The sequence below is a fragment of the Gadus macrocephalus genome, chromosome 4 (genome assembly GCF_031168955.1).
Source record: "Gadus macrocephalus chromosome 4, ASM3116895v1".
Lineage (NCBI taxonomy): Eukaryota > Metazoa > Chordata > Actinopteri > Gadiformes > Gadidae > Gadus > Gadus macrocephalus.
The window spans coordinates 34178906-34206801 of NC_082385.1; the positions used below are offsets into that span (position 1 = coordinate 34178906).

Consider the following 27896-nt stretch of genomic DNA (forward strand, 5'->3'; position numbering starts at 1 on the left):
ATGGAGCGGCGGTACGTAGCGGCAGCCAGCCACCCGGGGGCGTTCTGATGATCTGACGGAAACCAAACCCAACGGCTTGGGTGAATCCTGAGCCCCTGAGCGAGGAGATGAACCCACGGAGTAGGAAGGGCTGAGGAGTAAACAGCGGGGAGTGGAGGGCCAGGGGTGACCTTCAGAGAGGTCTCCTGACCTTCCCAGGGCGCGTCACCTCGCAGCCCGGCCAGATAATCCAGAGATCAGTCGGCTGCCGAGACCACCTGCTGCCGAGGAACGCTGTGAGGCCTTAGTCCTAAAGTCCCTGTCCCACTGGGAGCTGCCCAGTACAGCCATACTCTGCTACTGGTTCTACTGGGTGCTTCCCAGCACAGCCACGGTCTTTAGGGCGGGACAGTCGAGTGGTTAGGGTGATCCACTCCCAGCTGAAGGCCCCGGGATCTGACCCCCCAGTGCCACCCCTCCCAGTGATCCTGAAGGTCAGGGCTCCTCAGCGTCTCCACGTTTCAGCGCCCGGCGCGGGGATTAGAGCGCGAGCCAATGACCGCGTGGTAAATACTAGTGGTGTTGTCAGGGGGGGATAGAGGTGGAGAGGTGATCTCTATGAGCCGCTCTGCTCCCCGACCCGAGAACACGTTCACTGCTCACCCATCCGAGGCTCAGGGGCCCGCGGACGTAGATCAGCCCCAAACCTGGCGGCATCGAACCAGCAACCCTCAGGGTCCGAGGCAGTGAGACGGTCAGAACACGGAGGCGTGCCGGCTGCGTCTGTCGCCCGACTTCCTGTCAGTACGGCTCAGGTCACTCCGCGGTCTTAGAGCGCAGAGGAGACAATCCCGAGAGCCGGCAAATAGGATTAGTGTCGGGAGGAGGTCCATCTGCAGCGCCGGCCGTCATCACCGCCCCGTGTCCCGGAGCGCCGCCCTGACCCGGAGCATCACACCCCAACGCCCCGCCCAACAAGATCATACCTCCGCCCGACAGGAGTCATACCTCCGCCCGACAGGAGTCATACCTCCGCCCGCACCACCCTCTGCCTGCACCCGGCCATGTGACCCGGTGAAGACGGACACTCTGAGGACAGACCTGGGGCCATGTGACCCAGTGAAGACGGACACTCTGAGGACAGACCGGGGGGCCATGTGACCCGGTGAAGACGGACACTCTGAGGACAGACCTGGGGCCATGTGACCCAGTGAAGACGGACACTCTGAGGACAGACCGGGGGGCCATGTGACCCAGTGAAGACGGACACTCTGAGGACAGACCGGGGGGCCATGTGACCCAGTGAAGACGGACACTCTGAGGACAGACGGTGGAGGAGCGGAACAGCGTGAGGTTGAGTTTGGGGATGCGTGGATCGTCCTAGAGGTTCAAGATGATGGTCTGCTGGACCCTTTGGACCGGGCTTCTATTGGGTGGTCTTCACCTGCTGACAGGTAAGGAGACACCTGTAGATGCCTGTAGATACTGTTACCCGAGGACCTGGACATGGAGTAGACCTGAAGACCAGTAGACCTGTAGACCAGTAGACCTGTAGACCAGTAGACCAGTAGACCTGTAGACCAGTAGACCTGTAGTACAGGCGCCATGTGGCTCAGGGGGTAGCCGGAAGGTTGCTAGTTCGAGTGTGGAGGTGTCCCTGAGTGAGACGCCTCACCCTGACTGCTTCTGACCAGCTGGCTGTTGCCCGTCGGTGTGTGAATGTGTTACTGTGTGTATGAATGTGTATGAATGTGTGCATGAATGTGTGACTGGGTGTATGAATGTGTGACTGCATGAATGTGTGAATGTGTGTATGAATGTGTGACTGTGTGTATGAATGTGTGTATGAATGTGTGACTGGGTGTATGAATGTGTGACACTGTATGAATGTGTGAATGTGTGTATGAATGTGTGACTGTATGAATGTGTGACTGTGTATGAATGTGTGACACTGTATGAATGTGTGCATGAATGTGTGCATGAATGTGTGAATGTGTGTATGAATGTGTGAATGTGTGTATGAATGTGTGACTGTGTATGAATGTGTGATACTGTGTATGAATGTGTGACTGTATGAATGTGTGACACTGAATGAATGTGTGTATGAATGTGTGACTGTGTATGAATGTGTGACTGTGTGTATGAATGTGTGACTGTGTGTATGAATGTGTGACACTGTGTGTATGAATGGGTGAATGTGAGGCAGTATTGTAAAGAGCTCTGAGCGGCCACTGGTTAGAACAGTGCAGTATAGGTTCAGTGCATTTACTGTAGACCAGTAGACGTGTATGGTCTGCTACCTGAGGACAGGGACCTGGTGTAGACCGGGTTTATAGGGACCTGGTGTAGACCGGTCTATAGGGACCTGGTGTAGACCAGTCTATAGGGTCCCTTGTGTAGACCAGTCTATAGGGACCTGGTGTAGACCGGGTTCATAGGGGCCTGGTGTAGACCGGTCAATAGGGCCCCTGGTGTAGACCGGTCTATAGGGTCCCTGGTGTAGACCGGTCTATAGGGTCCCTGTTGTAGACCGGTCTATAGGGTCCGTTATAGGGTCCCTGCTGACGGTGCGGTCTGACCCCACAGAGGCCCGTGGTGGAGGCGGAGGTGGGGGCGTGGCCTGGGGGCGGTCTGCGGGGACCAGAACCCTCGGACCAGGGCCGGGGCCGGGGCTCTGGGCGGCGGGCCGCCGGGGGCCCGGGGCCCTGTCCCGCCAGAGGAGGGAGGCCCTGTTCCCCAGCGGGGTGAAGCTCTGCTCCCAGGAGACGCTGGAGACGGCGCTGAGGAACCACCTGGACTACTTCCACCTGAGAGGTACCAGACTCTAACTAACACTAACTAGACTAACTAGCACTAACTAGATACCAATTATCACTAACTTACACTAACCAGACACTAACTAGATACCAACTATCACTAACTTACACTACCCAGACACTAACTAACTAACACTACCTAGACACTAACTAGATAATAACTATTACTAACTTACACTAACCAGACAATAACTAGCACTAACTAGACACTAGATACCAACTATCACTAACTTGCACTACCCAGACACTAACTAACTAACACTACCTAGACACTAACTAGATAATAACTATTACTAACTTACACTAACCAGACAATAACTAGCACTAACTAGACACTAAATAGATACCAACTATCACTAACTAGCGCAAACTAGATACCAACTATCACTAACTTACACTAACCCGACAATAACTAACATTAACTAGACACTAACTAGCACGAACTAGATACTAACTAGCACACTGTTGTGTCAGGTTGACTCAGAAATCTTTTCTTTAGTAAATGTATGAAAGGTGAAGGGTGGAGGAGCCTCCAGGGGGCGCTGTAGGGAACTGCATGAGGTTCTCAGACACTAAACATGCCTCAAACTAACTAGTGCACACTAACTGCTTCTTCTCCTTACTCCCCCTCTCTCCTCTCCCTTCCCCCATCTCTCTCCTCCTCCTCCCTCTCTCCTCCCCCCTGCCCCTCCTCACCTGCTGTGTGTGTGTGTGTGTGTGTGTGTGTGTGTGTGTGTGTGTGTGTGTGTGTGTGTGTGTGTGTGTGTGTGTGTGTGTGTGTGTGTGTGTGTGTGTGTGCGCGCGCGCGCGCTCCAGTGTGTCAGGAGACGGTGTGGGAGGCCTATAAGATCTTCTGGGACCGCCTCCCCGACCGGGAGGAGTACCATGATTGGCTGAGCCGTTGTTTGGACGGTTCTGTCAGCCTCATTGAGATTGGCCGGCAGTTCAGCCAATCACAGGAGCACATCCAGCTCATCAGGACTGTGAGTCTGCTCATAATTGTCTGTCTGTCTGTCTGGCTTGTTGTCATAATGGGCTATATAGGGACTCATTGGTTAACTGGATAGTGGGTAATTTGTCAATTTAACTTAAGAGTAACAAGAGTAACTGCTTGATTGATCAGTGAGTAATTGGTTGATTGATCAGTGAGTAATTGCTTGATTGATCACTGAGTAATTGGTTGATGGATCAGTGAGTAATTGCTTGATTGATCAGTGAGTAATTGCTTGATTGATCACTGAGCAATTGGTTGATTGATCAGTGAGTAATTGCTTGATTGATCACTGAGTAATTGGTTGATTGATCAGTGAGTAATTGCTTGATTGATCACTGAGTAATTGGTTGATGAATCAGTGAGTAATCGATTGACTGTATTGTTTCAGAGGGTAGAGGTGACTGCATCGCTGAACAGGTGAGTTCTCTGCATTTTGGTAAACAATGGCTTCCGTTGGTCACATGACCTTGTGTTGAGTCCCTCATTTGTACCCCCCCCCCCCCCCCCCCCCTTTGCAGCGTTCCTACAAGCTCCGCCCCCCCACTCTGCAGGTAGGACTGACCACATAAAGGCTGCAGTGCTAGTGAATTGCTCTACTACTCAGCCCCTCCAGAAAAACGGGATTATGCGATCGCATAATTCAACGCATAATCAGCCAAAGTCTGCATATTCATGCAGGGGCCGCATTTTTTCAAACATGCCGCACTTTCACCACATAAATTGCAGATTTCTGCGAAAAATATGCAGGGCTTGCATGTTTTCATACTCCCCGCATTTTCGTTGCAAAAAAGTCACATATATCTTAGCAGAAAGTTGAAAAATGTTGCGTTTACTTCACACAAGAGCAGTTCCCGCATTTTTCGCAAGGTCCCGCAATTTTCATCGCATAAAATCACATAAATATGCCGCATATTTAATTTTTGGCCGCAATAATCACAAAAAAACGCCGCATTTCTCTGGAGGGACTGACTACTGTGTCACAGGGAGTCAGACCCCCAACCCTGCAGTGCAGTGCCTTGCTCTACCACTGAGTCACCAGGGAGTAGAACCACCAACCCTGCAGTGTAGTGCCTTGCTCTACCACTGAGTCACAGGGAGTCAGACCCCCAACCCTGCAGTGTAGTGCCTTGCTCTACCACTGAGTCACCAGGGAGTAGAACCACCAACCCTGCAGTGTAGTGCCTTGCTCTACCACTGAGTCACCAGGGAGTAGAACCACCAACCCTGCAGTGTAGTGCCTTGCTCTACCACTGAGTCACCAGGGAGTAGAACCACCAACCCTGCAGTGTAGTGCCTTGCTCTACCACTGAGTCACCAGGGAGTAGAACCACCAACCCTGCAGTGTAGTGCCTTGCTCTACCACTGAGTCACAGGGAGTCAGACCCCCAACCCTGCAGTGTAGTGCCTTGCTCTACCACTGAGTCACCAGGGAGTAGAACCACCAACCCTGCAGTGTAGTGCCTTGCTCTACCACTGAGTCACCAGGGAGTAGAACCACCAACCCTGCAGTGTAGTGCCTTGCTCTACCACTGAGTCACCGGGGAGTAGAACCACCAACCCTGCAGTGTAGTGCCTTGCTCCGAGTCACCGGGGTAGGTTTGCTGGTTGACTCTTGTTTCCTGGTTGCAGTACGGAGCCCCCAGCCCACGGCGACATCACCTGGACAGGTACGCAACACACACTGTTACCGCTACTGCTACTGTAGTCCTAGTACTACTGTAGTCCTAGTACTACTGTAGTCCTACTACTACTGTAGTCCTAGTACTACTGTAGTCCTAGTACTGCTGTAGTCCTAGTACTACTGTAGTCCTAGTACTACTGTAGTCCTACTACTACTGTAGTCCTACTACTACTGTAGTCCTAGTACTACTGTAGTCCTAGTACTACTGTAGTCCTAGTACTACTGTAGTCCTACTACTACTGTAGTCCTAGTACTACTGTAGTCCTAGTACTACTGTAGTCCTACTACTACTGTAGTCCTAGTACTACTGTAGTCCTACTACTACTGTAGTCCTAGTACTACTGTAGTCCTACTACTACTGTAGTCCTAGTACTACTGTAGTCCTACTACTACTGTAGTCCTAGTACTACTGTATACTACTGCAATGCTACTGTAGGATCACTTGTCGTAGCCGTCTAGCAGTAGTATATTGTGCTGTCTGAGCCGTCTGGGATCTGTGTGTGTGTGTGTGTGTGTGTGTGTGTGTGTGTGTGTGTGTGTGTGTGTGTGTGTGTGTGTGTGTGTGTGTGTGTGTGTGTGTGTGTGTGTGTGTGTGTGTGTGTGTGTGTGTGTGTGTGTGTGTGTGGTGGTTACCCTCCTCCCAGAATAGACGTGTTAACCCTCTTAGTCTCATCTCACCAGAGGGGGGAGAGGAGGGGGAGGGGGGAGAGGGTGTGGCTCAGAGGTGTGTGTGTGTGTGTGTGTGTGTGTGTGTGTGTGTGTGTGTGTGTGTGTGTGTGTGTGTGTGTGTGTGTGTGTGTGTGTGTGTGTGTGTGGTGGTTACCCTCCTCCCAGAATAGACGTGTTAACCCTCTTAGTCTCATCTCACCAGAGGGGGGAGAGGAGGGGGAGGGGGGAGAGGGTGTGGCTCAGAGGTGTGTGTGTGTGTGTGTGTGTGTGTGTGTGTGTGTGGAGCCAAACCAACAACAGTAATGAAGGGAGAGTGTTGTCTGTCTGAGAGGTGTTGGGTGCTCACTGAGTGTTTGTGGTGATCCGTCCGAGCCGTTGGGCCAAGAGTGGCCACAGCCGGCGTGGAGAGTTGTAGTAATCTGCAGTAATCTGTAAATGCGTTCTGAGATTTGTGAATGTGTACAGGAATGTAACACAACTCTCCATGCACACTTGATCTGTGGAGTGATCAATGAACAATGATCTGTGAAGTGATCAGTGATCAATGATCAAGTAGTAATCAATGATCCGGTAGTGATCATTGATCCAGTAGTGATCAATGATCCGGTAGTGATTAATAATCCGATGGTGATCAATATGATCAATGATCAATTATCTGTGAAGTACGGTAATCAATGATCGATGAACCAGTAGTGATCAATAATGAATGATCTGTGAAGTGATCAATGATCCGGCAATGATCAATGATCCATTAGTGATCAATGATCTGTGAAGTGATCAATGATCAACGATCCACTAGTGATCAGTGATCCACTATTGATCAATGATCCACTAGTGATCAGTGATCCACTAGTGATCAATGATCCACTAGTGATCAGTGATCATTGATCCAGTAGTGGTCAATGATCCACTAGTGATCAGTGATCAACGATCCGGTAGTGATCAATGCTCTGGTCCGGGTCTACAGAGGACGGGGTCGTGACCCCGGGAGGAGGACCCACCACGGCTGACCTCGGTGACCTCTCACCTGAGCCCCCCGTCGTCACGGCGACGCCGGGCGGTGACGTCACCAGCGCCTCCCAGCAGGACGTCCCGGGAGCTCCTGGGACGTCCCCTGACCCCCCGGCCGGGCCCCCCACGGCGCTCCCAGGAGAGGAAGACCACGAGGGGGTCCCCTCAGACCCCTCGGACCACCTCAGGACGGGTGGAGATGCGGCGGAGGCAGCAGCCGAGGGCGGAGCAGAGGAGGAAAAGGAGGAGGAGGAGGAGGTCGTCTCTGAAGACGCAGAGCTTCTAGCCCCGCCGACCACCGCCAACGAGGAGCCCGCAGAACCTGAGGAGGACCATTCTCCCGGGGCCCCGGTGGGGCTCTGGGACCCCGCCCAACAGGAACCTCCTCCTGACGAGGTCCTGGTCCAGACCCCCAGCGCCTCCTCAGACCAGCACTCCTCTCAGGGTCCTGGACACGGCCCCCACACACCGCCCACCCACCTCACCTCCACCTCCTCCACGGACGTCACCTCCACCACCTCCCTAGACGTCACCTCCACCACCTCCGTAGACGTCACCTCCCTAGACGTCACCTCCACCACCTCCCTAGACGTCACCTCCCTAGACGTCACCTCCCTAGACGTCACCTCCACAGACGTCACCTCCACCACCTCCCTAGACGTCACCTCCCTAGACGTCACCTCAACCACCTCCCTAGACGTCACCTCCACAGACGTCACCTCCACAGACGTCACCTCCACCACCTCCCTAGACGTCACCTCCACCATCTCCCTAGACGTCACCTCCCGAGACGTCACCTCCACAGACGTCACCTCCACCACCTCCCTAGACGTCACCTCCACAGACGTCACCTCCACCACCTCCACAGACGTCACCTCCACAGACGTCACCTCCACAGACGTCACCTCCACAGACGTCACCTCCACTGACGTCACCTCCACAGACGTCACCTCCACCACCTCCCTAGACGTCACCTCCCTAGACGTCACCTCAACCACCTCCCTAGACGTCACCTCCCTAGACGTCACCTCCACAGACGTCACCTCCACAGACATCACCTCCACAGACGTCACCTCCACAGACGTCACCTCCACAGACGTCACCTCCACCACCTCCCTAGACGTCACCTCCCTAGACGTCACCTCCACCACCTCCCTAGACGTCACCTCCACCATCTCCCAAGACGTCACCTCCACCATCTCCCTAGACGTCACCTCCACCATCTCCCTAGACGTCACCTCCCTAGACGTCACCTCCACAGACGTCACCTCCACAGACGTCACCTCCACCACCTCCCTAGACGTCACCTCCACCACCTCCCTAGACGTCACCTCCACCATCTCCCTAGACGTCACCTCCCTAGACGTCACCTCCACAGACGTCACCTCCACCACCTCCCTAGACTTCACCTCCACAGACGTCACCTCCACAGACGTCACCTCCCTAGACGTCACCTCCACAGACGTCACCTCCACAGACGTCACCTCCACCACCTCCACAGACGTCACCTCCACCACCTCCACGGACGTCACCTCCACAGACGTCACCTCCCTAGACGTCACCTCCCTAGACGTCACCTCCACAGACGTCACCTCCCTAGACGTCACCTCCCTAGACGTCACCTCCACCACCTCCCTAGACGTCACCTCCACAGACGTCACCTCCCTAGACGTCACCTCCACAGACGTCACCTCCCTAGACGTCACCTCCCTAGACGTCACCTCCACAGACGTCACCTCCACAGACGTCACCTCCACAGACGTCACCTCCACAGACGTCACCTCCCTAGACGTCACCTCCACAGACGTCACCTCCACAGACGTCACCTCCACAGACGTCACCTCCACAGACGTCACCTCCCTAGACGTCACCTCCACAGACGTCACCTCCACAGACGTTACCTCCACAGACGTCACCTCCCTAGACGTCACCTCCACAGACGTCACCTCCACAGACGTCACCTCCACAGACGTCACCTCCCTAGACGTCACCTCCACAGACGTCACCTCCACAGACGTCACCTCCACAGACGTCACCTCCACCACCTCCACAGACGTCACGACCCTTGAGGTCACGATGGTAGAGGTCACGACCCTTGAGGTCACGACCCTTGAGGTCACGACGGTAGAGGTCACGACCCCAGAGGTCACCCCCAGGTACATTGTAGAGTACAACAACGGGAACTTCCCGGAACCAACGATGGAAACGCAGGAAGACAACCAGGACCTCCTGGGGAACAACGTCTTCGGCCTGGAGGACGAGCTGCAGAACACGGTGAGAGATGGTTAGGAGAGTTAGGAGTTAGGAGAGTTAAGGGTTAGGAGAGTAAGGAGTTAGGAAAATTAAGGGTTCGGTTGGTAAGATTTCGGAAAGTTAAGAGAGTTAAGAGTTCAGAGTTTAGAATAATTCATGTTGGGGCGTTTGTTTCATTCAGGTGTAGTGTTCATGTTGGGGCGTTTGTTTCATTCAGGTGTAGTGTTCATGTTGGGGCGTTTGTTTCGTTCAGGTGTAGTCTTCATGTTGGGGCGTTTGTTTCGTTCAGGTGTAGTCTTCATGTTGGGGCGTTTGTTTCATTCAGGTGTAGTCTTCATGTTGGGGCGTTTGTTTCATTCAGGTGTAGTCTTCATGTTGGGGCGTTTGTTTCATTCAGGTGTAGTGTTCATGTTGGGGCGTTTGTTTCATTCAGGTGTAGTCTTCATGTTGGGGCGTTTGTTTCGTTCAGGTGTAGTCTTCATGTTGGGGCGTTTGTTTCATTCAGGTGTAGTCTTCATGTTGGGGCGTTTGTTTCGTTCAGGTGTAGTCTTCATGTTGGGGCGTTTGTTTCATTCAGGTGTAGTGTTCATGTTGCGGCGTTTGTTTCGTTTAGGCTTAGTCTTCATGTTGGGGCGTTTGTTTCGTTCAGGTGTAGTGTTCATGTTGGGGCGTTTGTTTCGTTTAGGCTTAGTCTTCATGTTGGGGCGTTTGTTTCGTTCAGGTGTAGTGTTCATGTTGGGGCGTTTGTTTCGTTTAGGCTTAGTCTTCATGTTGGGGCGTTTGTTTCGTTCAGGTGTAGTGTTCATGTTGGGGCGTTTGTTTCGTTTAGGCTTAGTCTTCATGTTGGGGCGTTTGTTTCGTTCAGGTGTAGTCTTCATGTTGGGGCGTTTGTTTCGTTCAGGTGTAGTGTTCATGTTGGGGCGTTTGTTTCATTCAGGTGTAGTGTTCATGTTGGGGCGTTTGTTTCATTCAGGTGTAGTCTTCATGTTGGGGCGTTTGTTTCGTTCAGGTGTAGTCTTCATATTGGGGCGTTTGTTTCGTTCAGGTGTACTCTTCATGTTGGGGCGTTTGTTTCGTTCAGGTGTACTCTTCATGTTGGGGCGTTTGTTTAGCTCAGCCGTAGCCTTCATGTTGGGGCGTTTGTTTCGTTCAGATCGGTAACGAGATGGGGGCCAGCCGGCCGCGGCCCCCCCGGCCCCTGAAGGAGCAGGTGGTGGAGCTCTACGTCAGGCTGAGGGGAGAGACCTTCACCAACGCCCTCAGGGACCCCAGCAGCTCCCAGCACCTCCTGCTCTCCAGACGGTTCACACGCAAGGTGAGGAGATCTCCTCTCTCCTCCTCTCCTCTCCTCCTCTCCTCTCCTCTCTCCTCCTCCCCTCTGCTCTCCTCTCCTCTCTCCTCCTCTCCTCTCCTCTCCTCTCTTTCTCCTCTCCTCTCCTCTCTCCTCCTCCCCTCTCCTCTCTCCTCCTCTCCTCTCTTTCTCCTCTCTCCTCTTCTCCTCCCTCTCTCCTCCTCTCCTCCTCTCCTCTCCTCTCTCCTCCTCTCCCCTCCTCTCTTTCTCCTCTCTTTCTCCTCTCCTCTCCTCTCCTCCTCTCCTCTCCTCTCCTCTCCCCTCCTCTCTTTCTCCTCTCCTCTCCTCTCCTCCTCTCCTCTCCTCTCCTCTGAGGAGGTACCTTTCCACCCTAGACCTTTGGTCCTAAACCTTCTCTCCACCTCCAGGTCCGAGACGTCTTCGACCAGGTGCCTGGCTTCAAGAGCGTCTCTGTGGTGGAGTTCAGGTAGGAGACCCACTAACAGACCGCCTGTAGTATTAGTGGATTCAGGTGATTATTACAGAGTATAGTGGATTCAGGTGATGGTATTATTACAGAGTATAGTGGATTCAGGTGATGGTATTATTACAGAGTATAGTGGATTCAGGTGATGGTATTATTACAGAGTATAGTGGAGTATAGTGGATTCAGGTGATGGTATTATTACAGAGTGTAGTGGATTCAGGTGATGGTATTATTACAGAGTATAGTGGAGTATAGTGGATTCAGGTGATGGTATTATTACAGAGTGTAGTGGATTCAGCTGAAAGTATTATTACAGAGTATAGTGGATTCAGCTGATAGTATTATTACAGAGTGTAGTGGAGTATAGTGGATTCAGGTGATGGTATTATTACAGAGTATAGTGGATTCAGGTGATGGTATTATTACAGAGTATAGTGGATTCAGGTGATGGTATTATTACAGAGTATAGTGGATTCAGCTGATAGTATTATTACAGAGTATAGTGGATTCAGCTGATAGTATTATTACAGAGTATAGTGGATTCAGCTGATAGTATTATTACAGAGTATAGTGGATTCAGCTGATAGTATTATTACAGAGTATAGTGGATTCAGGTGATGGTATTATTACAGAGTATAGTGGATTCAGGTGATGGTATTATTACAGAGTAGAGTATAGTGGATTCAGGTGATGGTATTATTACAGAGTATAGTGGAGTATAGTGGATTCAGGTGATGGTATTATTACAGAGTATAGTGGATTCAGGTGATGGTATTATTACAGAGTATAGTGGATTCAGGTGATGGTATTATTACAGAGTATATTGGATTCAGCTGATAGTATTATTAGAGAGTATAGCTGAGTATAGTGGATTCAGGTGATGGTATTATTACAGAGTATAGTGGATTCTGCTGATGGTATTATTACAGAGTATAGTGGATTCAGGTGATGGTATTATTACAGAGTATAGTGGAGTATAGTGGATTCAGGTGATGGTATTATTACAGAGTATAGTGGAGTATAGTGGATTCAGGTGATGGTATTATTACAGAGTATAGTGGATTCAGGTGATGGTATTATTACAGAGTATATTGGATTCAGCTGATAGTATTATTAGAGAGTATAGCTGAGTATAGTGGATTCAGGTGATGGTATTATTACAGAGTATAGTGGATTCTGCTGATGGTATTATTACAGGTCAGGGTGGATTCAGATCAAACAGACATGAATAGATGTATGCATATTTTATGTAGAGCTGTCAAGCGATTAAAATATTTAATCGTGATTAATCGCATTAATGTCATAGTTAACTCGCGATTAATCGCGATTAATCACAAATTATTTTTCTATGCTAAATATCCCTTGATTTTTTTTGTCCCATAATTCTTCTCATTTTAATTCTCTTATCAACATGGTGAAGTGCATCGGCTTGCCTTGTGCAAATGATTTTTTATTGATAACAACATTGGCATATACTGATCAAAACAGGACGATACAAAAAAAGAGCCTATAGTGCAATTAAACGACGCTTTGAACAAATGTCATATGAACATAGCAGTCAGGCTACTGCTTCTTTGTTTTGAGCCAAAGAAAAAAAAAAAAAAAAGTTTAATAAAATAATTGCGTTAATCGCGCAAATTTTTTAACGCCGTTAAATTTGGTTTGCGTTAACGCCGTTAATAACGCGTTTAACTGACAGCTCTAATATCTATGTATGTGTGTGTATGTATGTAGGTTTGTTTGTTTGTTTGTATGTATATGTTGTATTCGTTTTGCAGTTCTGATTTTCTTTTGGATTATTTTTCTCATGTTTTTCTTCTGTTCAGACCTCAGAAAGATCTGGAGAGGTAAGTGATGGAGGAGGTGATGGAGGTGGTGGTAGTTGTGTAGTGATGGCGGTAGTGGTGGTGGAGCTTATAGTTGTGTACTGATCGAGGTGATGGAGGTGGTGGAGGTGGTGATAGTTCTGTAGTGGTGGTGGAGGTGATAGTTGTGTACTGATAGAGGTGGTGGAGGTGATGGAGGTGGTGGAGGTGATGATAATTGGTCAAGGGGTCTGGAGGGTCTGGTCCAGGGCTCTGGGGGTCACAGTGGGGTTCTCTGGGGTCACAGTGGGGTTCTCTGGGGGTCACAGTGGGGGTCACAGTGGGGGTCACAGTGGGGGTCACAGTGGGGGTCACAGTGGGGTCACAGTGGGGGTCACAGTGGGGGTCACAGTGGGGGTCTCAGTGGGGGTCACAGTGGGGGGTCACAGTGGGGTCACAGTGGGGGTCACAGTGGGGGTCTCAGTGGGGTCACAGTGGGGGTCACAGTGGGGTCACAGTGGGGTCACAGCGGGGTCACAGTGGGGTCACAGTGGGGGTCACAGTGGGGTCTCAGTGGGGTCACAGTGGGGTCTCAGTGGGGGTCACAGTGGGGTTCTCTTGCCCAGGGGTCTGGTGGTCCTTGTCCACTACGCCGTCACCCTGGAGGTGGACAGCGGGGGGGTCAGCAGCCACACCCTGGACTCCGTCACCCAGCTGAACGCGGGGGTGGAGCTCTCGTACCGGGCGGAGCAGCCCACCGTGGTCTACACCATCACCGACTACAGGAACTACATCACCGAGGCTCTGCACCGGGACCCCCTCCCCCGCACCGCCCCCCAGCCCGACGCCACCGCCCCGCACCACGGTACGGACCACCGCGGGGGGGGGGGGGGGGGTCAGGGGGGGGTGGGGTTATGCTGGGGTTAGGGTCAGGGATTAGGGTGGGGTTATGTCTGGGTAAGGGTTATGTTGGGGTTAGGGTTAGGGTGGGGATAGGGTGGGGTTATGGGGTTATGGTGGTGTTAGGGTGGGGTTAGGGTGGTGTTACGGTGGGGTTAGGGTTATGGTGGGGTTAGGGTGGGGTCAGGGGTTATGACTGGGTTAGGCCCACTAAACCAACCCCTCCCCTCTCTGCCCCCCCTCCAGTGGAGAACGTCCTGCCGTCCTCCGAGCCCGCCGGGGCCCGGGGGGGCGCCCCGGGCCTGATGGTGAGTCCCCCCCCCCTCTGTGGGTTAGGGTTAGGGTTAGGGTTAGCCCTAACCCTAACCCAGGCTGTGTGTGTTAGGGTTAGTACGGCTTCAGCCTGGGTTAGGGTTAGGGTTAGCCCTAACCCTAACCCAGGCTGTGTGTGTTAGGGTTAGTACGGCTTCAGCCTGGGTTAGGGTTAGGGTTAGCCCTAACCCTAACCCTAACCCAGGCTGTGTGTGTTAGGGTTAGTACGGCTTCAGCCTGGGTTAGGGTTAGGGTTAGCCCTAACCCTAACCCTAACTCTCAGGCCTTAGGGTTAGGGTTATTGGAGGAGATAAGGTGATGAGTGGGTAGTGGAGGAGATAAGGTGGTAGGAGATAAGGTGATGAGTGAGTAGTGGAGGAGATAAGGTGATGAGTGGGTAGTGGAGGAGATAAGGTGATGAGTGGGTAGTGGAGGAGATAAGGTGGTAGGAGATAAGGTGATGAGTGGGTAGTGGAGGAGATAAGGTGATGAGTGGGTAGTGGAGGAGATAAGGTGATGAGTGGGTAGTGGAGGAGATATGGTGATGAGTGGGTAGTGGAGGAGATAAGGTGATGAGTGGGTAGTGGAGGAGATAAGGTGGTAGGAGATAAGGTGATGAGTGGGTAGTGGAGGAGATAAGGTGATAAGGTGGTAGGAGATAAGGTGATGAGTGGGTAGTGGAGGAGATAAGGTGATGAGTGGGTAGTGGAGGAGATAAGGGGGTAGTGGAGGAGATAAGGAGATAAGGTGATGAGTGGGTAGTGGAGGGGATAAGGTGGTAGTGGAGGAGACGAGGTGTTATGTGGGTAGTGGAGGAGATAAGGAGATAAGGTGGTAGGAGACAAGGTGATGAGTGAGGACGTGTGCTCTGCAGGAAAACGTCCTGGCAGCGGAGAGGCCTCCGGACGCCCCACCCCAGGAAGTGGGCGGCGCCGCGTCACAGGAAGTGGGCGGCGCCGCGTCACAGGAAGTGGGCGGCGCTGAGGGCGTCCTCACGAAGGACAACTTCCTGCTGGCGACCTTTGACCCCTGGAAAGGGAAACACTCCGATGTGGCGAGCAGTGAAAACGACGTGCTCCTATTGGACGAGAGCACAGCCACTCCCCCTGTCCCTGATTGGACAGATGACCTCGGAGCAGGTAGCTTTGAAGGAGACATATTATGGTGTTTTCCCAACATGTAAACATAGTATTTGAGTTCCAGAAAACATGTTTTTGAAGCTGTTTGCTGGAAATAGCCTTTAGGAAAAAAAACTATTGTCTACCGCTATTCCCCTGTTTCAGTCCCTTCAGAACGCGCTGTTTCTGGTGTCTGTAGCGGTGATGCAAATGAGCTGCTGCCCATTGACCAATGAGCTGTCAGACTGAACCACAGCATGGAGGAGAAGGGATTGTTGCAGTTTGCTGACTCCTGGAGCTCTATATCAATATAGTATAATATAACATAATAATAATATTATATAAGGGTATTTATATAATCTATCTAATATCACGGCCAAAATCTATGTGCGTAAGTGAAGACTCGTAGTGGGGGTTATCTCGGCCATGGTTGAGAAGAATTGGGGGGAAGGAACTTTGGCCTTGACTCTCTGAAGTCCATGAACCGCGACGTGGAGAAGAAAAGGATTGTACTCCCGGAGCTTAGCTGCAGGGCTAGCGCAGAGTTCCCCCCGCCGGAGCTGCTCGTCCGCTGGTCCACAAAATCTTAATCTCACCTCCTTGTCTCCTGGGTCCCTGTCTCACCTCCTTGTCTCCTGGTTCCTAGATGCTGGAGGCCTGGACGATGAGGGCTTCCTCTTCAGCAGCCTCCCGGCCCCGGTCAGAGGGGTTGATGCCCCGGGCCCCCCCGCCCCGAGGCCCTCGGCGGCCCTGGAGGAGGGGGCCTCTGGAGGCTCCTCGGGGGACGGGGCGGGCAGCGGCCTGGAGGCCTGGACCCCCCCGCTGGACTCCAGGGGGGGGGCCTTCTACGAGGGCCTCCCCCCCCCGGACCTGGAGGAGGAGGCCCCGGAGGAGGGCCCCGACGGCACCACCGGGGCCCCGCAGGGCCCGGTGGTGATCACCCAGGACCTCGGCTCAGACCCGCGCCTCACCAGCACCCCCAGCCCCCCCGAGCTGTGGACCATGGCCCAGCGGCCCAGAGAGATGCTGGGCCGGACCCCCGGGGCCTCGGGGATCCCCCAAGACCTCTCCTTCATGGAGCCCTTCTCCCCCAACGGGGCGCATTCTCTAGAACCTTCTGCTCCTTCTACAGAACCTCCTCCCTATTCTCTAGAACCTTCTGCTCCTTCTACAGAACCTCCTCCCTATTCTCTAGAACCTTCTGCTCCTTCTACAGAACCTCCTGCTCATTCTACAGAACCTTCTCCCTATTCTCTAGAACCTTCTGCTCCTTCTCCAGAACCTTCTGCTCCTTCTACAGAACCTTCTGCTCCTTCTACAGAACCTTCTGCTCCTTCTACAGAACCTTCTGCTCCTTCTCTAGAACCTTCTGCTCCTTCTCTAGAACCTCCTGCTCATTCTACAGAACCTCCTCCCTATTCTCTAGAACCTCCTGCTCCTTCTACAGAACCTTCTGATCCTTCTCTAGAACCTTCTGCTCCTTCTACAGAACCTCCTCCTTATTCTCTAGAACCTTCTGCTCCTTCTACAGAACCTCCTCCCTTCTCTCTAGAACCTTCTGCTCCTTCTACAGAACCACCTCCCTATTCTCTAGAACCTTCTGCTCCTTCTACAGAACCTCCTCCCTATTCTCTAGAACCTTCTGCTCCTTCTACAGAACCTCCTCCCTATTCTCTAGAACCTTCTGCTCCTTCTAGAGAACCTTCTGCTCCTTCTCTAGAACCTTCTGCTCCTTCTCTAGAACCTTATGCTCCTTCTCTAGAACCTTCTGCTCCTTCTCTAGAACCTTCTGCTCCTTCTACAGAACCTTCTGCTCCTTCTACAAAACCCTCTACTCCTTCTCTAGAACCTTCTGCTCCTTCTACAGAACCCTCTACTCCAGACCCGGCCTCTGCTCCAGCCCCGGCCTCCTCCTCCGGTCCTCAGCCTCAGAACATCCGAGTGGATGGTTCTGAAGAGGAGGTTCCCTCCGACCCCAGGGAGGTTGTGGTTGGTCCAGACCGCCCCCTCAGTGAGGGACCACCCAGCGCCGCCCCACAGCCTCCTCTGCTGACGCAGCATGACCCTGAGGTTCTGTCCACGGAGGGGCTGGAGCCAGGGGCGGCGGTGGAACCACAGGGGGAGGGGGAACCAGAGGTGGAGGTAGAACCCGTCCTGCTGCAGCCAGAAGGGGACCATCAGGAGGACTTTGGGGTTCTGGCGGAGCACCGTGTGGGCGGGGCCCAACCGGTGACGCCCACGCGACCCCCGGCCGACCTGTCCCCGGAGGACCTGGTCGAGGACGAGGTCATGCTGGTTACCATGACGACTGCTACGACCGCACCGGTCGCCAAGGTGACCGCCGAGCAGAGCATCTCCCTGTCCCCCGAGATGGACTCCCCGTTCACGCGCGTGTCGGACGCGGCGCCGGAAGACGAGGGGAACCTCCGGGAGCCTCCTCGCCATGACGACCGCCTCGACGACCGCCTCGACGACCGCGTCCAAGAGTCTCCTCCCCGCGACGACCAGCTCCCAGAGTCTCGTCTCCACGACGACCAGCTCCCAGAGCCTCGTCATCGTGACGACATGACGTCCCACTCCGGCTGGGCTGAGAACAACCAGACCGAGGGCGTGTCCACAGCGACGCCCGGCCCAGGGGTCCAGGGGGTCCGACCCTCCGCCGGGGTCCCCCCCTCAGGGCCCGAGGGGGACCTGACCTTTGACCCGACCCGGCCCCTGGACGGAGAGGGCAGCGGGCTCCCGGAGGAGCCCGGGGCGGCGCGGCAGGCGGTGGCCCGGCCCACGGCCCCGGGCAGGGCTCTGTCGGTGTTCTTCAGCCTCAGGGTCACCAACATGAGGTTCTCCACGGACCTGTTCAACAAGAGCTCTGCGGAGTACCGGGACCTGGAGCAGCGCTTCCTCCACCTGGTGGGTTAGCCTGAGCCCCCACGCTATGCCTGGGTTAGCATGAGCCCCCACGCTGCGCCTGGGTTAGCCTGAGCCCCCACGCTGCGCCTGGGTTAGCCTGACCCCCCACGCTACGACTGAGTTAGCCTTAGCCACCACGCTGCGCCTGGGTTAGCCTTAGCCACCACGCTACGCCTGGGTTAGCCTGAGCCCCCACGCTACGACTGGGTTAGCCTGAGCCCCCACGCTACGACTGGGTTAGCCTGAGCCCCCACGCTACGACTGAGTTAGCCTTAGCCACCACGCTGCGCCTGGGTTAGCCTTAGCCACCACGCTACGCCTGGGTTAGCCTGAGCCCCCACGCTACGACTGGGTTAGCCTGAGCCCCCACGCTACGACTGGGTTAGCCTGAGCCCCCACGCTACGACTGAGTTAGCCTTAGCCCCCACGCTATGCCTGGGTTAGCCTGAGCCCCCACGCTATGCCTGGGTTAGCCTGAGCCCCCACGCTACGACTGGGTTAGCCTGAGCCCCCACGCTATGCCTGGGTTAGCCTGAGCCCCAAAGCTACGACTGGGTTAGCCTGAGCCCCCACGCTATGCCTGGGTTAGCCTGAGCCCCCACGCTACGACTGGGTTAGCCTGAGCCCCCACGCTATGCCTGGGTTAGCCTGAGCCCCCACACTATGACTGGGTTAGCCTTAGCCACCACGCTACGACTGGGTTAGCCTGAGCCCCCACGCTACGACTGGGTTAGCCTGAGCCCCCACGCTACGACTGGGTTAGCCTGAGCCCCCACGCTATGCCTGGGTTAGCCTGAGCCCCCACGCTGCGCCTGGGTTAGCCTGAGCCCCCACGCTGCGCCTGGGTTAGCCTGAGCCCCCACGCTGCGCCTGGGTTAGCCTGAGCCCCCACGCTGCGCCTGGGTTAGCCTGAGCCCCCACGCTGCGCCTGGGTTAGCCTGAGCCCCCACGCTACGACTGGGTTAGCCTGAGCCCCCACGCTACGACTGGGTTAGCCTGAGCCCCCACGCTACGACTGGGTTAGCCTGAGCCCCCACGCTATAACTGGGTTAGCTTTGCCTACCACACTATAACTGGGTTAGCTTAGCCACCACGCTATGACTGGGTTAGCCTTAGCCACCATGCTATGACTGGGTTAGCTTTAGTGTTAGCTACCAAACTATGACTGGGTTAGCGTTGGCATTAGCAACCGTACTATGACTGGGTTAGCTTTACCTACCACGCTACGACTGGGTTAGCCTTAGCCACCATGCTATGACTGGGTTAGCGTTAGCCTTAGCCACTAGCGCTGGATAGCATGCTATAACTCTGTCTTCCCCTGCAGTTGGTGCCGTACCTGCAGTCCAACCTCAGTAACTTCCAGAACCTGGAGATCCTGAACTTCCAGAACGGCAGCGTGGTGGTGAACAGCCGGCTGCGCTTCGGGGGGCCGGTGCCGCGGGCCGTGGCCACCGTGGTGCACCTCATCCTGGACGACTTCGCCGCCACCGCCTACCACACCATGGACCTGACCATCGACAGGACCTCGCTGGACGTGGAGACGGGTGGGTGCCCTTAGACAGACAGGCAGACAGACAGGCAGGCAGGAGGCTGGCAGACAGAGACACAGGCAGACAGACAGACAGACAGACAGGCAGTAGGCTGACAGACAGACAGACAGACAGACAGACAGACAGACAGACAGACAGACAGACAGACAGACAGACAGACAGACAGACAGACAGGCAGGCAGTAGGCTGAACCACAGACAGACAGGCAGTAGGCTGACAGACAGACAGACAGAGACACAGGGAGACAGGCAGACAGGGACACAGACAGACAGGCAGACAGGCAGTAGGCTGACAGACAGACAGACAGACAGGCAGGCAGAGACACAGGCAGACAGACAGGCAGTTGGCTGACAGACAGACAGGCAGTAGGCTAATCCCCTTGCACTTAACCCTGGTGTTGGCATGCTCAGACCACCACACCTGAGCGCTAAGCCGTCTGGCCGCAGGTTCAGTGCTAGCATTGGTTTGCATTAATCAGTCTGAGATGGACCCCTGCAGTAGTCTAAGGTTCCGGCTCGGACTGGTTGGTTCCGGTTCTGACTCGCTGTGTTGGTCCTGGTTGGTTTCGGTTCTGACTGGTTGGTTCCGGTTCTGACTGGTTGTGTTATTGTTCCGGTTCCCACTGGCTGGTTCCGGTTCCGACCCGCTGGTTCCGGTTCCGACCGTCTGGTTCCGGTTCCGACCCGCTGGTTCCGGTTTCACCTGTGGTTCCGGTTTCGACCCGCTGGTTCCGGTTCTGACTGTCTGTTTCCGGTTCCGACCGTCTGGTTCCGGTTCTGACCGTCTGGTTCCGGTTCTGACTGTCTGTTTCCGGTTCCGACCGTCTGGTTCCGGTTCTGAGCGTCTGGTTCCGGTTTTGACTGTCTGTTTCCGGTTCCGACCGTCTGGATCCGGTTCCGACCCGCTGGTTCCGGTTCTGACGGGCTGTGTGTCTCCCCAGGGGACCGGGCGGACCCCTGTAAGTTCCAGCCCTGTAACGCGTTCTCGCGCTGCGTGGTGGACCCGGGCTCCGGGGAGGCGGCGTGCGTGTGCAGCGCGGGGTTCCACAGCGTGGGCGGTCTGCCCTGCAGCAGCGTCTGCCAGGCCACGCCCCCCTACTGCCTCAACGACGGCCGCTGCGACCTCGTCCCCGGGAGGGGGGCCGTCTGCAGGTGAGGGGGGATGTGGGGGGGTGTGTGTGTGTGTGTGTGTGTGTAGATATAATGTGTGTGTGTATATAATGTGTGTGTGTGTATATAATGTGTGTACATAATGTGTGTGTGTGTTTGTGTGGATATAATGTGTGTGTGTGTATATATATATTGTGCATGTGTGTGTGGTTGTGTGTATATAATGTGTGCGTGTGCGTTTGTGTTTGTGTATATAATGTATGTTTGTATATAATGTGTGTGTGTGTGTGTGTGTGTGTGTGTGTGTGTGTGTGTATATAATGTGTGTGTGTGTGTGTGTGTGTGTGTGTGTGTGTGTGTGTGTGTGTGTATATAATGTGTGTGTGTGTGTGTGTGCAGGTGTCCCGTGGGGGACCGCTGGTGGTACCGCGGGCGGCGCTGTGAGGAGCTTGTGTCGGAGCCGCTGGCGGTCGCCATAGCGATGGGCGCGGTGCTGGGGGTCCTGCTGCTGGCGGCGGGGGGGCTGTACCTCCTGGCCCGCACGCTGAGGGACCAGTACCCCCCCCAGGACTCTGAGGACCCCCGACGGTCCGACCACCTGTCTGTCTGACCACCTGTCTGTCTGACTGACCACCTGTCTGTCTGACCACCTGTCTGTCTGTCCACCTGTCTGTCTGGCCACCTGTCTGTCTGACTGACCACCTGTCTGTCTGACTGACCACCTGTCTGTCTGACCACCTGTCTGTCTGACCACCTGTCTGTCTGACCACCTGTCTGTCTGACTAACCACCTGTCTGTCTGACTGACCACCTGTCTGTCTAACCACCACCTGTCTGTCTGACCACCTGTCTGTCTGACTGACCACCTGTCTGTCTGACCACCTGTCTGTCTGACTAATCACCTGTCTGTCTGACTAACCACCTGTCTGTCTGACCACCTGTCTGTCTGACTAACCACCTGTCTGTCTGGCCACCTGTCTGTCTGACCACCTGTCTGTCTGACTAACCACCTGTCTGACTAACCACCTGTCTGTCTGACCACCTGTCTGTCTGACCACCTGTCTGTCGGACTGACCACCTGTCTGTCTGACCACCTGTCTGTCTGACTGACCACCTGTCTGTCTGACCACCTGTCTGTCTGACTACCTGTCTGTCTGACTAACCACCTGTCTGTCTGACCACCTGTCTGTCTGACTGACCACCTGTCTGTCTGACCACCTGTCTGACTCACTACCTGTCTGTCTGACCACCTGTCTGACTCACTACCTGTCTGTCTGACCACCTGTCTGTCTGACTATCCACCTGTCTGTCTGACTATCCACCTGTCTGTCTGACCACCTGTCTGTCTGACCACCTGTCTGTCTGACTAACTACCTGTCTGTCTGACCACCTGTTTGACTGACCACCTGTCTGTCTGACCACCTGTCTGTCTGACCACCTGTCTGTCTGACCACCTGTCTGTCTGACCACCTGTCTGTCTGACTGACCACCTGTCTGTCTGACCACCTGTCTGTCTGACCACCTGTCTGTCTGACTACCTGTCTGTCTGACCGCCTGTCTGTCTGACTGTCTGTCTGACCACCTGTCTGTCTACCTACCCGTCTGTCTTTCTGACTGACTACCTCTCTGACTGACTACCTGTCTTTCTTAATACCTGTCTGTCTGACGGACTACCTGTCTGTCTACCTACCTGTCTGTCTGACTCCCTACCTGTCTGTCTGACTCCAAACCTGTCTGTCTGACGGACTACCTGTCTGTCTACCTACCTGTCTGTCTGACTCCCTACCTGTCTGTCTGACTCCAAACCTGTCTGTCTGACGGACTACCTGTCTGTCTACCTACCTGTCTGTCTGACTCACCACCTGTCTGTCTGTCCAGCAGACAGGGCGACAGGGCCTCATCGACGGAGGAGGGCTCCAGTGGGTTCCCCCCCGGGTACCGGAGCGAGCCCGTCTCAGCCCAGTACTACCGTCGCTACGACGACCACCTGCCCCACTACTGCACCGCCGCCCCACCCGGAGACGGGCCGGACCCCCGGGAACCCAGGGGCCCCCCAGACCCCACGGGGCCCCCCAGACCCCACCCATAAGAACACCACCAACACCAGCCTCACTGCACAGGTGACAACACCTCCACCTACACCCTAACCCCACCTTCATCCCACCTTCATCTCACCTTCATGTTCTCTCTCACTCCCTCCGTCTCTCTCCCTCTCTCTCTGTCTCTCTGTCTCTCTGTCTCTCTCTCTCTCTCTCTCACTCCCTCCGTCTCTCTCTCTCTCTCTCTCTGTCCCTCTGTCTCTCTCTCTGCCTCTCTCTCTCTCTCTCTCTCTGTCTCTCTGTCTCTCTCTCTCTCTCTCTCTCTCTCTCTCTCTCTCTCTCTCTCTCTCTCTCTCTCTCTCTCTCTCTCTCTCTCTCTGTCCCTCTGTCTCTCTCTCTCTCTGCCTCTCTCCGTCTCTCTCTCTCTCTCTCTCTCTCTCTCTCTCTCTCTCTCTCTCTCTCTCTCTCTCTCTCTCTCTCTCTCTCTCTGTCCCTCTGTCTCTCTCTCTCTCTGCCTCTCTCCGTCTCCCTCTCTCTCTCTCTCTCTCTCTCTCTCTCTCTCTCTCTCTCTCTCTCTCTCTCTCTCTCTCTCTCTCCCTCTCCCTCTCTCACTTTAGGAGCGAGTGCGGATGCATGAGTTTTACTCTCAGGACAAACACTTTGCAGACTTTGTGCGACAGACTCAATTGTGAGTTTTCTCTCCTTCAGTCAAAATCCACCTCTCCTCCTCCACCTCCACCTCCTCCACCTCCTAACTCCTCCTCCTCCTCCTAACTCCTCCTACATCACCCCCTAACTCCTCCTACATCACCCCCTAACTCCTCCTACATCACCCCCTAACTCCTCCTCCACCACTCCTTAACTCCCCCTCCACCACCTCCCATCTTTTGCTGCGTTTTAATATCCATCCGTCTCGGAGGTCCGAGGACGACACGCACAAACACGCCCCTTTTCCTCGGACGGCGAACTCGCCATCTCGGTTGAACTCAGTGGTGACCGAGCAAAATTCCGAGACAGAATTCAAGATGGCTGCGCCCGGTGTGACTTGAAGTATGAACTGTTGTCATTGTGCTTGGACCACTTTGGTGGTTTAAATGGTAATTTCAATCACTCGTATTACTGTAATACCTTACTGCGTCCGTATCTCTGCCTATGGCCTATAGCCTACTTATATTGGAGCGCCTGGTCCTCTGCCAATGCTACCGCGACAACAGCTATCCGGCCGGCGTCCATGTTTTCCTCCAACGACCGAGCGAAATAATAAAACGCTTGAAGTGTGGGCGTGGCGTCAGATCCGAGGTCCGAGTCGGTTCACAGAGAATACGTCAAACGCAGCATTTTCCTCCTAACTCCTCTCCTCCTCCTCCACCTCCTCCTAACTCCTCCTCCTCCACCTCCCACCTCCTCCTAACTCTCCTCCTCCTCCTCCACCTCCCACCTCCTCCTAACTCCTCCTCCACCACCTCCAACCTCCTCCTAACTCCACCTCCTCCTCCTAACTCCTCCTCCTCCACCTCCCACCTCCTCCTCCTAACCCCTCCTCCTCCACCTCACGCCTTCTCCTCCTAACTAATCTTCTGTGGGTGGTGGTTCAGGTTTCTGGGCAGCAGACGGAGCTCCTCCACCTAACCCCACGGCCCCCGCTGTTTCTCTGAGGTACGTCCGACAGGCGCTGAGTGACTGCTCTATGTTCTCTGGTTCTACGTCATCTCAAGGAGCTGGGTGACTGCTCTATGTTCTCTGGTTCTACGTCATCTCAAGGAGCTGGGTGACTGCTCTATGTTCTCTGGTTCTACGTCATCTCAAGGAGCTGGTGACTGCTCTATGTTCTCTGGTTCTACGTCATCTCAAGGAGCTGGGTGACTGCTCTATGTTCTCTGGTTCTACGTCATCTCAAGGAGCTGGGTGACTGCTCTATGGTCTCTGGTTCTACGTCATCTCAAGGAGATGGGTGACTGCTCTATGGTCTCTGGTTCTGGTTAGCTGTTCCATGCTATCCTAGCCTACTTGTAGTCCAGAGACTGGTTAGCTGTTCCATGCTAACCTAGCCTACTTGTAGTCCAGAGACTGGTTAGCTGTTCCATGCTAACCTAGCCTACTTGTAGTCCAGAGACTGGTAAGCTGTTCCATGCTAACCTAGCCTGCCCATGTTCTGGTACTCACTGCTAGGTGTATACTTATCTCACTACGTCTTAACTCATACTTTACTCTGACTCATTCTCACATCTTGTCTTCCAGCTCAAACTCCCTGGACCCGCCCTCTCTGCCGAGGAAGGGGAGGAGTCTCCTGTTGCCGTGGTGATATCAGCGGACAGGAGAGGAAACCAAAGGAAGTTTGGGGCTACATTTTTATACAGACACTTTTCATGCTCTACGACATCGTAGAACGTGAACTACGCACTGCCAGGCTCACAGCGATCGGACGCTCTCTGGTCAGCTGCTAAACACTACAGTAGGGCTAGGTTCCTACACTGGTCTGTTGGTCTGAGACTTTCTCTGGTCAGCTGCTAAACACTACAGTAGGGCTAGGTTCCTGCACTGGTCTGTCGGTCTGAGACGTTCTCTGGTCAGCTGCTAAACACTACAGTAGGGCTAGGTTCCTACGCTGGTCTGTTGGTCTGAGACGTTCTCTGGTCAGCTGCTAAACACTACAGTAGGGCTAGGTTCCTACGCTGGTCTGTTGGTCTGAAACGTTCTCTGGTCAGCTACTAAACACTACAGTAGGGCTAGGTTCCTACGCTGGTCTGTTGGTCTGAGACTTTCTCTGGTCAGCTGCTAAACACTACAGTAGGGCTAGGTTCCTACGCTGGTCTGTTGGTCTGAGACTTTCTCTGGTCAGCTGCTAAACACTACAGTAGGGCTAGGTTCCTACACTGGTCTGTTGGTCTGAGACGTTCTCTGGTCAGCTGCTAAACACTACAGTAGGGCTAGGTTCCTACACTGGTCTGTTGGTCTGAGACGTTCTCTGGTCAGCTGCTAAACACTACAGTAGGGCTAGGTTCCTACACTGGTCTGTTGGTCTGAGACGTTCTCTGGTCAGCTACTAAACACTACAGTAGGGCTAGGTTTCTGCGCTGGTCTGTCGGTCTGTGACGGTCGGACAGCCATGAGGCAACGCCCAGTGCCTTCGGTGTTCTTACAGGAGTTGTCGCTTCACAGCCACCTCTCCGACCAATCAGAGGAACCGGATTCACCGGCCCATACCCCGCGTCGGTTCTGGTTGGCTGTACGATGTTTCATATGATTTCATTGCCCTGTACGATGATTAATGTCTTTTTGTTCGGATGACCGATGTTTAATGTCTTTTTGTTCGGATGTACGATGTTTAATGTCTTTTTTTTTTTCGGGTTATGTTGTATATGTTTTTGCTCTAGGATCTGTTCTTCAGCTCTAAAAGGTTTAATGCTAAATGTTAATGCAGTGTAGCACCGTAATATTGCTCTATATGTTCTATTGTTGCCGTAGTTACCATGGATTCACACTTATCCACGATGGGATATGTCGTCTGTAATAAGTTATGGTACTTCAACAGGGGGATTCATGAATCCTATTTCAGCATTTGTTTGGAGACATAAAGCTAGCTGGTGGCTAGCAAATACTAGCCTATCCACTCATACAAGTGATCCACAAATACCAGCGAACGCTCGGATCAGAAAGGCTTGAGAGGAGGAAGACGATGGGGGTGATGATGGTGTAAAGCTTCAGTTTGTGTATAGTTGTGATGTGATTAAATATGTTATGATTTACAGCCGATGGTACAGTCATGTTATTCGACACCTACACTGTTCTCCGGGCCTGCCTCATTTTGGTATATTGTATTGTTTTGCTTCCTGGTTTGGAAGCAAACAAAGCTGGGAGTTTTGTGCGGAAGTAAAGATACCTGAGTCCTCCGGTTTCATGTCTTAGCCTACAAACTTCTAAGGGGCGTTTTCTGAACACTCTTATTTCGGAAGAATGGACGGTTTGCGCAAAGACACGTCAGAGCTACCGAACCTCTGAGCTGTTTTGAAGGCAGCATTACATCACGTTCTGGTTCTTTGTATTTTCTTACTTCCTGCTTGTGTGATGTCATTTCCTGGTTGTTTGTGATATCACTTCCTGGTTCTTTATATTTTCCTACTTCCTGGTTGTGTGTGATGTCACTTCCTGGTCCTGTGTTCTTTCTTCTTGGTTGTGTTGTGTATGTGTTGGGTGCTAGTGGGATTCACGTGAGGCAGAGGAAGTGTTTCCTAAAATAAAATATATCTTTGACTTAAGGTTGGCCTGGGGGGTGTTTGTAAACACAACACGATGGCGACACTTATTTTATTAACAGACGTAGTATTAGTTATCTTACTACAGTGGTAAGCTGTATAGTATAGCCGGACCTAGTCCAGGTCTCCACCTGAGCCACGCAGGAGGGTTGAGGAGTCGTGGGGAAGGTGGAGTCCCTCTCCCCTCATCCTCTCCCCTCATCCTCTCCTCACCTCCTCTCCTCTCCTCCCCCCTCCTCTCTCCTCCTCTCCTCTCTCCTCTCCTCTCCCCTCCTCTCCTCCTCTCCTCCTCTCCTCTCCTCTCCCCTCCTCCTCTCCCTCCTCCTCTCCCCTCCTCCTCTCCCCTCATCCTCTCCTCACCTCCTCTCCTCTCCTCCCCTCTCCCCTCCTCTCCTCTCCTCCCCCTCTCCCCTCCTCTCCTCTCCTCCCCCCTCCTCTCTCCTCCTCTCCTCTCCTCTCCCCTCCTCTCCCCTCCTCTCTCCTCCTCTCCTCTCCTCTCCTCTCCCCTCCCCCCTCCTCTCCTCTCCTCTCCTCTCCTCTCCTCTCCTCTCCCTCTCCCCTCCCCTCCCCCTCCCCTCTTCTCTTCTCTTCTCTTCTCTTCTCTTCTCCTCTCCCATTACAACCGTCCCCAGAACCCGTTACATCTAGCTAGTGCATGTCAAGGGTGTGCACGGTCAAGGGTGTGCACGTCAGGGGTGTGCACGCCATGGGTGTGCACGGCTG

At 53.8% G+C, this 27896-nt stretch overlaps 1 protein-coding gene across 1 annotated transcript; it reads left to right on the forward strand.

Annotated features, from left to right (window-relative positions):
- On the forward strand, window positions 1–27176 carry LOC132455509 (mucin-4-like). Its single transcript, XM_060049371.1, has 22 exons — window positions 1–1433; window positions 2566–2793; window positions 3612–3778; window positions 4178–4206; window positions 4308–4340; window positions 5419–5456; window positions 7107–7816; window positions 9155–9424; window positions 10557–10718; window positions 11123–11181; window positions 13008–13028; window positions 13613–13851; window positions 14133–14194; window positions 15073–15337; window positions 15963–18223; window positions 19548–19767; window positions 20714–20924; window positions 21282–21470; window positions 22763–23001; window positions 23538–23608; window positions 24516–24576; window positions 25159–27176. Exons 1-19 carry the CDS (start codon window positions 1373–1375, stop codon window positions 22968–22970), a joined length of 5433 nt encoding a protein of 1810 aa, XP_059905354.1. The 5' UTR covers window positions 1–1372; the 3' UTR covers window positions 22971–23001; window positions 23538–23608; window positions 24516–24576; window positions 25159–27176.
- Window positions 27177–27896: the final 720 nt, after the last annotated feature.

Excerpts from the sequence above, each read along its gene's own strand:
- LOC132455509 (XM_060049371.1), top strand. The coding sequence starts at position 1,373 with ATGATGGTCTGCTGGACCCTTTGGACCGGGCTTCTATTGGGTGGTCTT. Across the intron at positions 10,719-11,122 it reads CCAGACGGTTCACACGCAAG|GTCCGAGACGTCTTCGACCA; the intron begins GTGAGGAGATCT and ends CTCCACCTCCAG. Across the intron at positions 13,029-13,612 it reads CCTCAGAAAGATCTGGAGAG|GGGTCTGGTGGTCCTTGTCC; the intron begins GTAAGTGATGGA and ends TCTCTTGCCCAG.